At 57.2% G+C, this 12,033-nt stretch overlaps 1 protein-coding gene across 7 annotated transcripts in view; it reads left to right on the top strand.

Annotated features, from left to right (window-relative positions):
• Window positions 1–11,044, top strand: part of DCTN1 (dynactin subunit 1) — a 35,290-nt gene extending 24,246 nt beyond the window's left edge. For 3 of the 7 annotated variants that reach the window (XM_019623541.1, XM_019623537.1, XM_019623535.1), the window contains 25 exons: window positions 1,000–1,194; window positions 1,529–1,726; window positions 1,888–2,092; window positions 2,170–2,248; window positions 2,361–2,520; window positions 2,648–2,752; window positions 2,934–3,125; window positions 3,215–3,331; window positions 3,537–3,689; window positions 4,270–4,430; window positions 4,535–4,703; window positions 4,952–5,020; window positions 5,240–5,302; window positions 5,411–5,560; window positions 5,721–5,882; window positions 5,968–6,099; window positions 6,287–6,412; window positions 6,645–6,787; window positions 7,065–7,231; window positions 8,636–8,650; window positions 8,842–8,975; window positions 9,090–9,282; window positions 9,512–9,591; window positions 10,097–10,186; window positions 10,564–11,044. In XM_019623541.1, the coding sequence (XP_019479086.1) occupies window positions 1,000–1,194; window positions 1,529–1,726; window positions 1,888–2,092; window positions 2,170–2,248; window positions 2,361–2,520; window positions 2,648–2,752; window positions 2,934–3,125; window positions 3,215–3,331; window positions 3,537–3,689; window positions 4,270–4,430; window positions 4,535–4,703; window positions 4,952–5,020; window positions 5,240–5,302; window positions 5,411–5,560; window positions 5,721–5,882; window positions 5,968–6,099; window positions 6,287–6,412; window positions 6,645–6,787; window positions 7,065–7,231; window positions 8,636–8,650; window positions 8,842–8,975; window positions 9,090–9,282; window positions 9,512–9,591; window positions 10,097–10,186; window positions 10,564–10,701 (3,396 nt within the window). In that variant the 3' untranslated portion in view covers window positions 10,702–11,044. The remainder of the gene's footprint in view (window positions 1–999; window positions 1,195–1,528; window positions 1,727–1,887; window positions 2,093–2,169; window positions 2,249–2,360; window positions 2,521–2,647; window positions 2,753–2,933; window positions 3,126–3,214; window positions 3,332–3,536; window positions 3,690–4,269; window positions 4,431–4,534; window positions 4,704–4,951; window positions 5,021–5,239; window positions 5,303–5,410; window positions 5,561–5,720; window positions 5,883–5,967; window positions 6,100–6,286; window positions 6,413–6,644; window positions 6,788–7,064; window positions 7,232–8,635; window positions 8,651–8,841; window positions 8,976–9,089; window positions 9,283–9,511; window positions 9,592–10,096; window positions 10,187–10,563) is intronic. The other 4 variants (XM_019623539.1, XM_019623536.1, XM_019623538.1 and 1 more) reach the window with 3 other exon arrangements.
• The last annotated feature ends 989 nt before the right edge of the window (window positions 11,045–12,033 follow it).

The raw sequence follows: 12,033 nt of genomic DNA, 5'->3' as shown, positions 1-12,033 counted from the left end.
AGCTTTCTTGCAGAAGGGCATTTTGACTAATTCTGATCTGGGCGGGGATTGAAGAAGAACCTGGCCTTGTAAATGTCTGTCAAGGGCTTTGGGTGGGAGTATCTGTGGATACACATGGTCTCTGAGTTTCAGCCCACCAGGAGAGCTTCAGAGCTCAGCACTGCATAGGAGAGCACTGGGCAGGCCTGTCCGCTCCAAAGGCTGGGGGCTTCGGGCAGCTCCTCTGCCCCCAGCCCCACACGGACCTGGGTAGCGGTGCCTGATGACAGCCTCTGTCTTGGAGGGAGGGAGATAATAGAAGCATTGGCTGTGCTGACCTTGTTTCAAGGGAGAGTATAGGAATACAACTTTTACCCGGCCCTTTTATCTGCAGGGTGCCCTGAAATAGACCAAGGGAGGGAGAATCGGCTTGACTAGAATCAGCTTGACTCCCATAGAGCGGGGAGGGCCTCGCAGGGGCTTAGAGTCCAGGAACTTCACTGTTAGCCCAGACTTCTCTGGGAACATGAAAGTTAGAGAACAAACTCCAGTCTGTTCTTTCTCCCTGGAAATGACATTGAGGCACTTTTTATCACTGGGGGAGGAGGGCGCAGGTCCAGTGCAATGATAGGATCAGGAATATTTAGAAACTGCTAGAATGATCACAAGTGGGTTACAAAGGGGAGTCCTGGGGAGTAAGAGGGTAGTAACAGAGCTGGGAGGAATGTGGGGTCAGAGCCAAGGGAGGAACTTTATAATCTTATGTCTTTCTCCATCCCTTCCTTCGCTCCCCCCACCCCCGCCTGCCTCCCTCCCTCCTCCCCTGTCCTTTGTCATATCTTTGACTGTGTCATTTTCCTTCTCCCCTTCACCGTGTTTCTCTTCTCATTGTGCTTTGATACTCTCTGCCTTTTTCTTTCTGTTTCCTTCCCTCACCATATTCTCATATTCCGTCTCTCGCTCTTTCACCACCCCTTCCCCCTTCTCTTTTCCTGGTCTATCCCTACCCTCTCTGAATAGCCCACCCGCCCAGCCAGTAGTACTGGGGTGGCCGGAGCCAGTAGCTCCCTGGGCCCCTCTGGCTCAGCGTCAGCAGGCGAGCTGAGTAGCAGTGAGCCCAGCACCCCGGCTCAGACTCCGCTAGCAGCACCCATCATCCCCACGCCAGCCCTCACCTCTCCTGGAGCAGCACCCCCACTTCCTTCCCCCTCCAAGGTAAGGACTGGGGTTGGAGTGAAGATGAACCAAGACACAAAGGGGCCTGTGACCCCTGGCAGGTCTTGGACATTTCCCAGGGTCAGGGAGACCTAGAACTTGGATCAGAAGGGTGGGGACATGGCTTATGGGTATCTTGCCATTAAGCTGCCCTTTCTTCTTCCACACTTTCCCCACATGTATTGGTCTCTACTCAGCTGTTTATATGCTGCTTGCTTTTAACCCTGGGACCAGAATGATGTTTGCATGCATTCCTGTCCTTTCTGCTCTAGCTTACCCTTGGTGGGGAGAAGGGGGGGGGGCTATGCACAGAATGAGGGGCTGTTTTTTGCAGGAGGAAGAGGGGCTGAGGGCCCAGGTGCGGGACCTGGAGGAGAAACTAGAGACCCTGCGGCTGAAACGGGCAGAAGACAAGGCAAAGCTAAAAGAGCTGGAGAAATACAAGATCCAGCTGGAGCAGGTGCAGGAATGGAAGAGCAAAATGCAGGAGCAGCAGGCAGACCTGCAGCGGCGCCTCAAGGAGGCGCGGAAGGTGGGGCTCGGGGTGAAGGGGGTGGCTGGGCTGGGCAGCAGGGGCCTGAGGAAGCGTACTAGAAACAGAACCGGAGCTGGATGGAGCCTGGAACATTTCGTGAGAGAGGACGCATAAGGCGTCTCTGTACTTGCACCCCCACCAACCTCACTCCTCCCCAGGAAGCCAAGGAGGCACTGGAGGCTAAGGAACGCTACATGGAAGAGATGGCTGACACTGCCGATGCCATCGAGATGGCCACTCTGGACAAGGAGATGGCTGAAGAGCGGGCCGAGTCCCTGCAGCAGGAGGTGGAGGCGCTGAAGGAGCGTGTGGAAGAGCTCACCACTGACTTGGAGATCCTCAAGGCTGAGATTGAAGAGAAGGGTAAGGGGCCAGGAGCTGCTGGGGAATGGATGGTGGCGTTGAACCCATGTCTGAAAGTGGTTCCTGGTTTTCCTCAGGCTCAGATGGGGCTGCATCCAGCTACCAGCTCAAGCAGCTGGAGGAGCAGAATGCCCGCCTGAAGGACGCCCTGGTGAGGTAGGGTCCCCTCACTGCCTGGTCGCGGAACCCTCGCTCTTCTGCCCAGCTGTGTTAAGAGCACAGTGACTCTGATACACGCGACCCCTCCTCTCTCCTCATTTCCCCATAGGATGCGGGATCTTTCTTCCTCAGAGAAGCAGGAGCATGTGAAACTCCAGAAGCTCATGGAGAAGAAGAACCAAGAGCTGGAAGTTGTGAGGCAACAGCGGGAGCGTCTGCAGGAGGAGCTGAGTCAGGCAGAGAGTACCATCGATGAGCTCAAGGAGCAGGTCCGGGGGCCCAGCCCCTTGCCCAGAGGTCTTCTCTCCCCCCCGCCCCCCCTGACTCTCCTGTAGGTGCCTCCTCCCTCTGGGCACCTCTCAGCAGCCCTTCTCCCTGTCCCTCCCTGTAACACAGGTGGATGCTGCTCTGGGTGCTGAGGAGATGGTGGAGATGCTAACAGACCGGAACCTGAATCTGGAAGAGAAAGTGCGGGAACTGAGAGAGACCGTGGGGGACTTGGTAAGAGGAGAGCAGACCCCTGACTTTGACCCTGACGAAGGGTATTTAAAAGGGACTTGCTGAGAGAGGGACTGACACAGGATCCCTGACCCTTGAGCAGGGTGTGGGATGAGTGGACCCACTCTGGCCTGCTCCCCTGACCCTGCCTTTCCTTTGCCCCAATTCCCTTGTGGCCTCCCAGGAAGCAATGAATGAGATGAATGATGAGCTGCAGGAGAATGCGCGTGAGACAGAGCTGGAGCTGCGGGAGCAGCTGGACATGGCGGGTGCTCGGGTGCGGGAGGCCCAGAAGCGTGTGGAGGCAGCCCAGGAGACGGTTGCCGACTACCAACAAACCATCAAGAAGTACCGCCAGCTGACCGCCCACCTGCAGGTGCCCCTGTACTCCCTGCTCTCCACCCACAGTCGCCCCAGGGCTCTCTCATGGCCCAGCTGCGCCTCACTGTCCGTCCCTGCTCCCAGGACGTGAATCGGGAACTGACAAACCAGCAGGAAGCATCGGTGGAGCGGCAGCAGCAGCCACCCCCAGAGACTTTTGACTTCAAAATCAAGTTTGCTGAGACTAAGGCCCATGCCAAGGTCAGGAAAGCGAGTGGGCCAGAGAGGGGAGAGTGTGGCTGTGGACTGCTCTGGCGTGGATTCCTGGGGAAGGGGATGCTTTGTGTGGTGGTTTGGGAGACTCCTGGCCTGGGCTCGTCCTAGAAGCAGGGGACCTGTTGGAGCAGGGCACAGTGGGTCTGGACTCTCCCCTGGCTGAGAGCCTGCCTCTCTCTTCACCTCGCAGGCAATTGAGATGGAATTGAGGCAAATGGAGGTGGCCCAGGCCAACCGGCACATGTCCCTGCTGACAGCCTTCATGCCCGACAGCTTCCTTCGGCCAGGTGGGGACCACGACTGCGTCCTGGTGCTGCTGCTCATGCCTCGTCTCATTTGCAAGGTACGGCCAGTCAATCACAGGTTCAGCAGGAGCCTGTGGAACTTGCTGTGGACCAGGCGCTGAGGAGGCCCAGTGAAGGGTGCAGTCAGCGTCCCTGCTCCCAGAGTTCATGATGTAGTGGAGGAACGTAGTCAACAAAGTCGCAGATGGATGGGTATTACAGGTGGCCTGTTAGGAAGGGGAGGTAGCTTCTTTGACAGCACAGTTGGGGAGCTGATTTAGGTGAAGGGGTGTCACTGAAGGAATAACGTTCGAGCTGAGACCCAGAAGGTGACTAGGAGTTAGTGGGGGAATGGTGGTCGGGATAGCGTTCCAGTGGAAGGATAGCAGGAGCACCAGCGTTAAGCTCGCAGGAAAGAGCTTGGTCCCACTGCATCCACTGCTCTCTCACCCCACATCCCCGGTCCTTACAGCCGCCAGCAGCCACATCATTACCCTCTCCCCTGCCCATCGAGGAGCTGTTTCTGCTTTCTCCACCAGCCAGCCCCCAATAGTTGCTCAGCTCTGTGTCCTGTATTTCTGAGTCTGTGTTCCCCAACTTCTGCTCTGAGCCCCAGGGCCCTGGCACTTCTTCCCACAGGCAGAGCTGATCCGGAAGCAGGCCCAGGAGAAGTTTGAACTCAGCGAGAACTGTTCAGAGCGCCCCGGGCTTCGAGGAGCTGCGGGGGAGCAGCTCAGCTTTGCCGCTGGGCTGGTGTACTCGCTGAGCCTGCTGCAGGCCACGCTCCACCGCTATGAGCAGTAAGTGACCCCTGACCCCCATCCCAGGCCACGGGTCCCAGGTTGGCTGGAACTGCGATGCCCTGGCAGACCCTGGCCTCACAGGGCCCTTGTCTGGTCTCTAGTGCCCTCTCGCAGTGCAATGTGGATGTGTATAAGAAGGTGGGCAGCCTCTACCCTGAGATGAGTGCCCATGAGCGCTCCTTGGACTTCCTCATTGAGCTGCTGCACAAGGACCAGCTGGATGAGACTGTCAATGTTGAGCCTCTCACCAAGGCCATCAAGTACTACCAGGTCTGGGGCCAGGATTCTGGCTTGGCGTAGGATGGAGGGGCGGTTTCTCCTTCTGGGGCTGCGGTAGCATAACCCAGGCTGTGTGCCTGGTGCTCGGCTTGGATGAACTCGCCTCAGGATGCAGCCCTTGGGGTTTAGATTCTTGTGCCTCTGGAGTCCCATGATGACTGGGGCTCAAACTGCAGTTGGGGAAGAATTCTCCATCCTTTCCAGGCCTATAGGCTGTCTGTTTCTTTGTCATCCCTCAGCATTTGTACAGCATCCACCTTGCCGAACAGCCCGAGGACAGCACCATGCAGCTGGCCGACCACATTAAGGTGAAGTGTCTGGCCTGGTGGTTGAGCCCCATGTAGAGATGAGAAACAGAGGCCCTTGGGGGTGTCACATAAGACTGGCACAGGATCGCTAGGGCCAGATCAGGGAAACCAGAGAACCTGCTTATATATGGGGTTCAGCAGATGGTGGGGACTTCTTAGAGATGATGGGCAGAAGGGCTCCTATTGGGGGCTGACAAGCACACACTTCTGTCCTCACAGTTCACCCAGAGTGCCCTGGATTGCATGAACGTGGAGGTGGGACGGCTGCGTGCCTTCTTGCAGGTGAGCGCACAACTGGATGTGTTTGAGCTGCTCTTTCTTCCTAGTTCCTCTCTCCTCTCAGCCCTGATGCTGACTCAGTTCCCCATCCATTTTCTGTCCCCTGAGTAGGGTGGACAGGAGGCTTCAGATATTGCCCTCCTGCTCCGGGACCTAGAAACGTCGTGCAGTGACATCCGCCAGTTCTGCAAGAAGATCCGGAGGCGAATGCCAGGGACAGACGCTCCGGGGATCCCCACAGCACTGGCCTTCGGACCACAGGTTTGGGGCTGCGAGGGGGGAAGGGAAGGAAGCGGAGTAGCACCAGTAGGGGCCCAGTACGTCAAGTTCTGTATCTGGTCAGGGGCAAGAATGGTTTGGAGAAAGTGGGAGCCGTGGTGCTAGACCCAGGGTGGGCTCCTGACGCTGGCCTGTCGCACAGGTATCCGACACACTCCTAGACTGCAGGAAACACTTGACGTGGGTGGTGGCCGTGCTGCAGGAGGTAGCAGCTGCTGCTGCCCAGCTCATCGCCCCACTGGCAGAGAATGAGGGCCTACCCGTGGCTGCCCTGGAGGAACTGGCTTTCAAAGCAAGCGAGCAGGTGGGCCTGGGCGGCTGGGCAGAAGGTTGGGCTGGGAGTCAGGTGGCCGGTGTGAGGTTTTCACTCCTGCCCTTGGCTCTTCCAGATCTATGGGACCCCCTCCAGCAGCCCCTACGAGTGTCTGCGCCAGTCCTGCAGCATCCTCATCAGCACCATGAACAAGCTGGCCACAGCCATGCAGGAAGGAGAGTATGATGCAGAGCGGCCCCCCAGCAAGGTGGGAGGAGCTCCTCAGAGGGGCTCCCAGGCAGGGGGGCGGGACTTCGAGACGCTGCTATTTGTGGGAGGGCTGGAATCTGGAGAGCACCATCCTGCTTAGAAGGCAAGAAACTGGATCTCTCTGAAAGGAACACTTGGTGACCCCCTCTCCGCAACTCTGCCCTTTGCCCCCACCCGGCCCTTAGCCTCCTCCTGTCGAGCTGCGGGCTGCAGCCCTTCGTGCGGAGATCACAGATGCTGAAGGCCTGGGCTTGAAGCTTGAAGATCGAGAGACAGTTATCAAGGAGTTGAAGAAGTCACTCAAGATCAAGGTGAGGGTAGGGTAGACTCAGGATCTGGGGGCCAGGAAGTATTGTGGGGCACAGGGCTGCAGTGAATGTTGGGGTTTGGGACTGAGATGGGTTGAAGTTGAGTGGAGAAGTGGCACGCGTGATCAGTGGGAGCTCTTGTGGGCCCTTGGGGAGCTTTGTTATGGTCTGTCCCGGGTCTCTGGGGGGCCGTGGGAGGATGTAAGGGGATTAGAAGATTTCTGCCCTCTTCCAGGGGGAGGAGCTGAGTGAGGCCAACGTGAGGCTGAGCCTCCTGGAGAAGAAGCTGGACAGCGCTGCCAAGGATGCAGACGAGCGCATCGAGAAAGTCCAGACTCGGCTGGAGGAGACCCAGGCACTGCTGCGGAAGAAGGAGAAGTCAGGCACTTCCCCAGCCTGCTTACTGTAGCCCCACCTCCTGCCAGCAGCTCTCTGCCTCCTAACCCATCCCCACCCAGGCCGTCTCATAGTGAGACTCTTCAGCAGAACAGACAGTTTTCCTTGCCCACTGCCAACCCCATCATCTCACCCCAATCTGAGTCTGTGTTGCCCCTGGTCCTCACCAGCAGGGCTACTCCAAGGACCTGTCAGGACTGAGGAGTGGGGTGGGGCTGTGGGGAAGGCACCCTGCCCGATCCCACATTCTCTTTTGCAGAGAGTTTGAGGAGACAATGGATGCACTCCAGGCTGACATTGACCAGCTGGAGGCAGAGAAGGCAGAGCTAAAGCAGCGGCTGAGCAGCCAGTCCAAGCGCACCATCGAGGGCCTCCGGGGGCCCCCTCCATCCGGTATTGCTACTCTGGTCTCTGGAATTGCTGGTGGTGAGTGCAGTGGGGCAGGCAGCACCAGCCCACAGGAGATCGAATGGCCTCTCTCTTGTCCTTGGCTCAGTTTGATTCTTCCCCCATCTTAACCACCGGGTGTTCAGCCAGGAACGTGCTTGCCCAGTTTCACTCTGTGGCACCTTTCACCAAGATTTTATTTCTGGAGATATATGCAGAGTCCCTCTGACCAAGGTGGGATGCTACCAAGTTGTCATTGTAGCTCAGAATTACATGACAGTACGTGTCCCTTCTGGGTCTGCAGTCTGGCCTTTCTGACCCAGCCCGATATCCCAGAGGGTCCTCAGCCTGCAGCAGGCTGGGCTGGCCCTGCTGCAGTACCCAGCTGTGCCTGGTGCCTGCCCTTGATTGCTCCTCTGCTTGGGCACCGTGTTTTCACTGCTGAGTTCATGTGGCTTCACCCTGTGGTATGGCTGTCTTCTTCCATTGCTGAACTCTCCCAGTTTCACTTGGGGCTTGTGTTCTGACCTTTGCCTGGTTTCTTAGTGTGGTCAGGGCTCCTTACCTCGAGTTTTTCTGGCTTCCAAGCTTAGTCTCCCCAGTTTCCTGACCAACGAGGTAGCCCCTGCCATCTTAGTTCCCATCTGCCCTAGAGTTTGTTTGTTGTTCTCTCTTCAGTTTCTACTTACCCTTCTTACCTCCCAAAGACAATCTCTTTGCCCTGGAATTTAGCCCTCAGCATCTCTAGACCTCCCCTGCTGTACCTGTCTTGTCAGCTGGCCTCACCTACAGTCTTACCCTCATCAAAGCGCATCACTGGTGCCTCTTGATATTGGGAGTTGACCAAGTACCTTCTTGACTATAGACTCCCGTGGAGCAGACAGCTACTGTTTTTTGGGGAGGGGTCTCCAGAATTACCGCACTGTATTGTTTTAGCACAGGCTCTTTAAACGAATACTGGTTCTGAATTTATGAACCTACCCACCAAAAAAAGGGTGTCTTTGGTCTCAGAGCAGTGGGGAACCCGAGGAACGTAGGAATGCATCTGCATCCTCAACGTGTGCTTTGTTGCTGGGGAGCAGTAAGGGTGCAGACACATCGGGGTCTCGGGAGCACCCGAGGTGGAGTGCGAGTCAGGGAGGCAGGAATGGCCTCCAGCCCCAAGTGCTTTCTCCAGCGCACACTCCCACTGCCGCTCTTCCTCGTACGTCACTCTCTCATGGCCTCACTCCCCTCTCCTGTCTTTCCTTCTCACATGTTTGCCCTTTCCCCAAAGGGGGGCAGCAGAGGTAGGGTCTTGTTAGAGAAGGTATGGTGGTCAGGAAAAGGGTGTTCCTGCAGGTCGTGTCCAGGATTCCTTGGGTGTGCCCCCCTAACTGTTACCCAAATCACTTAATTCCTCTTTCCTCTTTTCCTGCTCCCCATGGGCTCTCCTGAGCACAGAAGATCAGCAGCGAGGTAGAGACCTGCCTTGGCTGGGGGTTGCCAGGGCTGGTGGGAATTGGGGCTGGGGGAACAGGGTGAGACTTCCTCTCTGGGAGCAGCCAGAACTGGGGATGGGAGGAGATAAAGAGAGGGGATGAGCAGGGATGCGGCCCATTTTCAACCGTCTCCACCTGGGGCCAATGACATTTGTTGTGGTACCATAGGAGGCGCCCCCGGGCAGGCTCTGGGGCCTGTGCCAGGCCCGGGGCTGGTAAAGGACTCGCCACTGCTGCTTCAGCAGATCTCAGCCATGAGAGTACACATCTCCCAGCTCCAGCATGAGAACAGCATCCTCAAGGTAAGGGGGTTGCAGGGAGGACTGGGGTGGAGGTGAGGCATACCTGCCCCACTGGTGACTGATGGCTGGTCCTTCTGTCACCTCTTACCACACCTCTCTTTCTTCCCCCCACAGGGAGCCCAGATGAAGGCCTCCTTAGCAGCCCTGCCCCCTCTGCATGTGGCAAAGCTCTCCCTCCCGCCCCAAGAGGGTCCTGGCAGTGAGCTATCGACTGGAGCGCTGTATCGAAAGACCAGCCAGCTGCTGGAGACGTTGAATCAGCTGATCACGCACACCCACGTAGTAGATATCACGCGCACGAGCCCTGGTATGGACCTGCCAACCCCCAAGATGAGGAACGCACCCCCTCTCTTGCCCCAGGGAGGTGGCCTCTGCCCAGGCAGCTGCCACACTGCTGTTTGGTCTCAGTATTCCGTTTGCTTGATTCACCCACTCTCTGATGTGCGTGCTCCGTGAGAGGGTCCAGGATCTGCACTGCTGACCCTTAATCCAGCACAGCCGCCCCCCTGGGCCTCACCAGCCTTCCCTCCCCACAGCTGCCAAGAGCCCGTCGGCCCAGCTCCTGGAGCAAGTGGCTCAGCTCAAGTCCCTAAGCGACACCATCGAGAAGCTCAAGGTCAGCGCTGACCCTGCCCTTCCTCACCCTAAGAGCTGGCTCTGGAGTGTTCCTGGTGGGGCCTTAGCACAGGCCCTGCTGGAGTTCCTCTGGGCCCAGTCCTGTGCCAGATGCCATGTGGCGGGGGAGGTGGCAGGGAAGGGGGCTTCCTGCCCTTGGAGCTCACTGTCTTGGTGCAAACGGAAGGCAGATTCCCATCAACAAAGTGGATTGAGCAGGATCATCTTTATAGAGTGCGTGGCTCAGGTGCAGCTTCTGTCAGAGCTGAGATCACCTCAGGGTACAGTGGTTGGGGATGGCTTCCCAGAGCCTGTGGAATCTGAGTTGGGCCTTAAAGGATAAATATCTATAAAGTAAGGTTGTTGGGGTGGGGATGGGGGTCAGAGGTGAGAGCAGAAGTTTGGCGCTCGAGGGGACTGGTCCCTGCTCCAGGTATTATGTCCCTGTGAGACGGAAGATGCTGGGGTCCCCTAAATGAACCCTTGTTGCCTCTCTCCTCCTCCAGGATGAGGTCCTCAAGGAGACTGTATCGCAGCGCCCGGGAGCCACGGTCCCCACTGACTTTGCCACCTTCCCTTCCTCAGCCTTCCTCAGGGTAAGAGAGCGCATGGGGAGGGATGGGCAATATGGAGGCTCAGGTAGGTCTTTCCTCTCTCGCCTAGAATTTGAAGAGGCCTCTGGGGTCTCAGGTCCAACAACTGAGTTGTCACATCCTGAGTTATCTGGCTGTCTTAACTCAAAAGTTCTTGCACTGCCTCCAGAAATTCCGCTATTTTAGCAGTTAAACTTCTATGACTTTTGACACCTAGAGGCGCTCCAGAGTCCCTTATCAGACTGTATACCCCAATTCTGATTTGGAAAATGTCACCATTGCCTAGGAGCCCCAAAAACCTGTCTCCCAGGGGCTGCTTGTTCTCTGGGCTCAGGGACAAGTGACCCCTGACCCAGGGTTCTCTCCCCACCACCTCCCAGGCCAAGGAGGAGCAGCAGGACGACACTGTGTACATGGGCAAAGTGACCTTCTCGTGTGCGGCTGGCCTCGGACAGCGACACCGGCTGGTGCTGACCCAGGAGCAGCTGCACCAGCTTCACAGTCGCCTCATCTCCTAAGCGCTCCTTTCCCCAGTGTCCCCCTCCGCCCTCAGCCCTCCTGGTGCCGCTCTGCCCGTGCACGGCCACCTCCGCGGCCCCCGGCTGCAGGTAGAAGTGTGTGTGTAAAGCTGTTCCGGCCCCCACTCAGCTTCACTCCACTTGTCAGTGCCCTGTCCCTTGATCTGGGTTCCCCCGTTTCCAGCCCCTGGCCTCTGCCGGAACTCACCGTTCAGTTGCTCCCTCCTTCCTGAGGGGCCTCAGGGCCTGTGGGGGATAGGCTGAGACCCCACCACCAAAGGCTGAGTGAGGTCCACCTGATTGAGGACTTCACCCTTTGATTAAAGCAACTTCTGCTTCCGTGCTTTCTGTGTGGTATTGCTGGTGGGTCCTGGGCCATTTGGCTCAGAGCAAGAGTGGAGGAGAAAGGATGCTGAGGAGGTTTTGGGGGCCAAATTTCAGGGCCCCTCTCTGTAGTGACCAGTGGAATGCTGTGTCCCTCAGATTCAAGTGCAGTCCGTTACTGTGATCAGTGTGGGGAGAGGGCTAGATGGAGGCTTGGCACCTGCGTTCATTTATGGAGGTAGGAAGGCCGGGGATGTGCAGCCTCTGCTATGCCCCCGCTGCTTCCTGGTGTTTCCGCTGCTGTTCAGACCAGTGTTTGGAGCTGGCCTAATGAGGTGATCACCACCCCAGCCAACTTTCTGATGCACTGGCCACAGCCTCCCCATGAGACCTGGGGCCCCTCTGAGGAAACATTTATTAAGCAAGGGAAGAACAAAGCCACAGACGGGTAAGGAAGGCTAGAAGTTACAAAGCTGCTCCCAAATCCTTTTACAAATTAGTATCTGGGGAACTTCCTTAACAAATTTATAGATTCCTAGGCCCTGACCCAGACCTGCTAAAATCACTTCTAGATTTGGCGCCCATTCGTCCAGCGAGCACCCTCGCATTTTAGAGCTTGCACCAGTTTAGTCAAGTTGGCTGGCGCCTTCATCTTCTCTTTTGCTCCCCGCCTTGGGCAAATCCTGCCCAGGCTCCCAGAGGTGTCTGATCCAGTTGGAGGAAGAGAGCCTTAGCACTTAGGAGCAGCGCCAGCTGGGCCAGGCCCTCCGCTGGTGTGCCTCCTCTCTTGAGGGAGAGAAGCAGGCAGGGCGACGAGGCTCCATGTTGGGAGCCCAGCACACACGCTTGTTGCCGGGCACATCCCCAGTCAGGTACCCTCTGGGAAGGGCAGTGGGTTCTGATGTCCGATACCTGCTCTGTACTTCATCCTGTCGCAACTGGAGTCCCAAGAGAGAATGACTTGGTGACTTGGTGCTCTCAAGGATGGTCCATGGCGAATACCATCCT

Source organism: Hipposideros armiger, unplaced genomic scaffold, assembly GCF_001890085.2.
Source record: "Hipposideros armiger isolate ML-2016 unplaced genomic scaffold, ASM189008v1 scaffold_553, whole genome shotgun sequence".
NCBI lineage: Eukaryota > Metazoa > Chordata > Mammalia > Chiroptera > Hipposideridae > Hipposideros > Hipposideros armiger.
The sequence above is the reverse complement of the archived record's forward strand: the minus strand, read 5'-3'. Positions and strand labels throughout refer to the sequence as shown.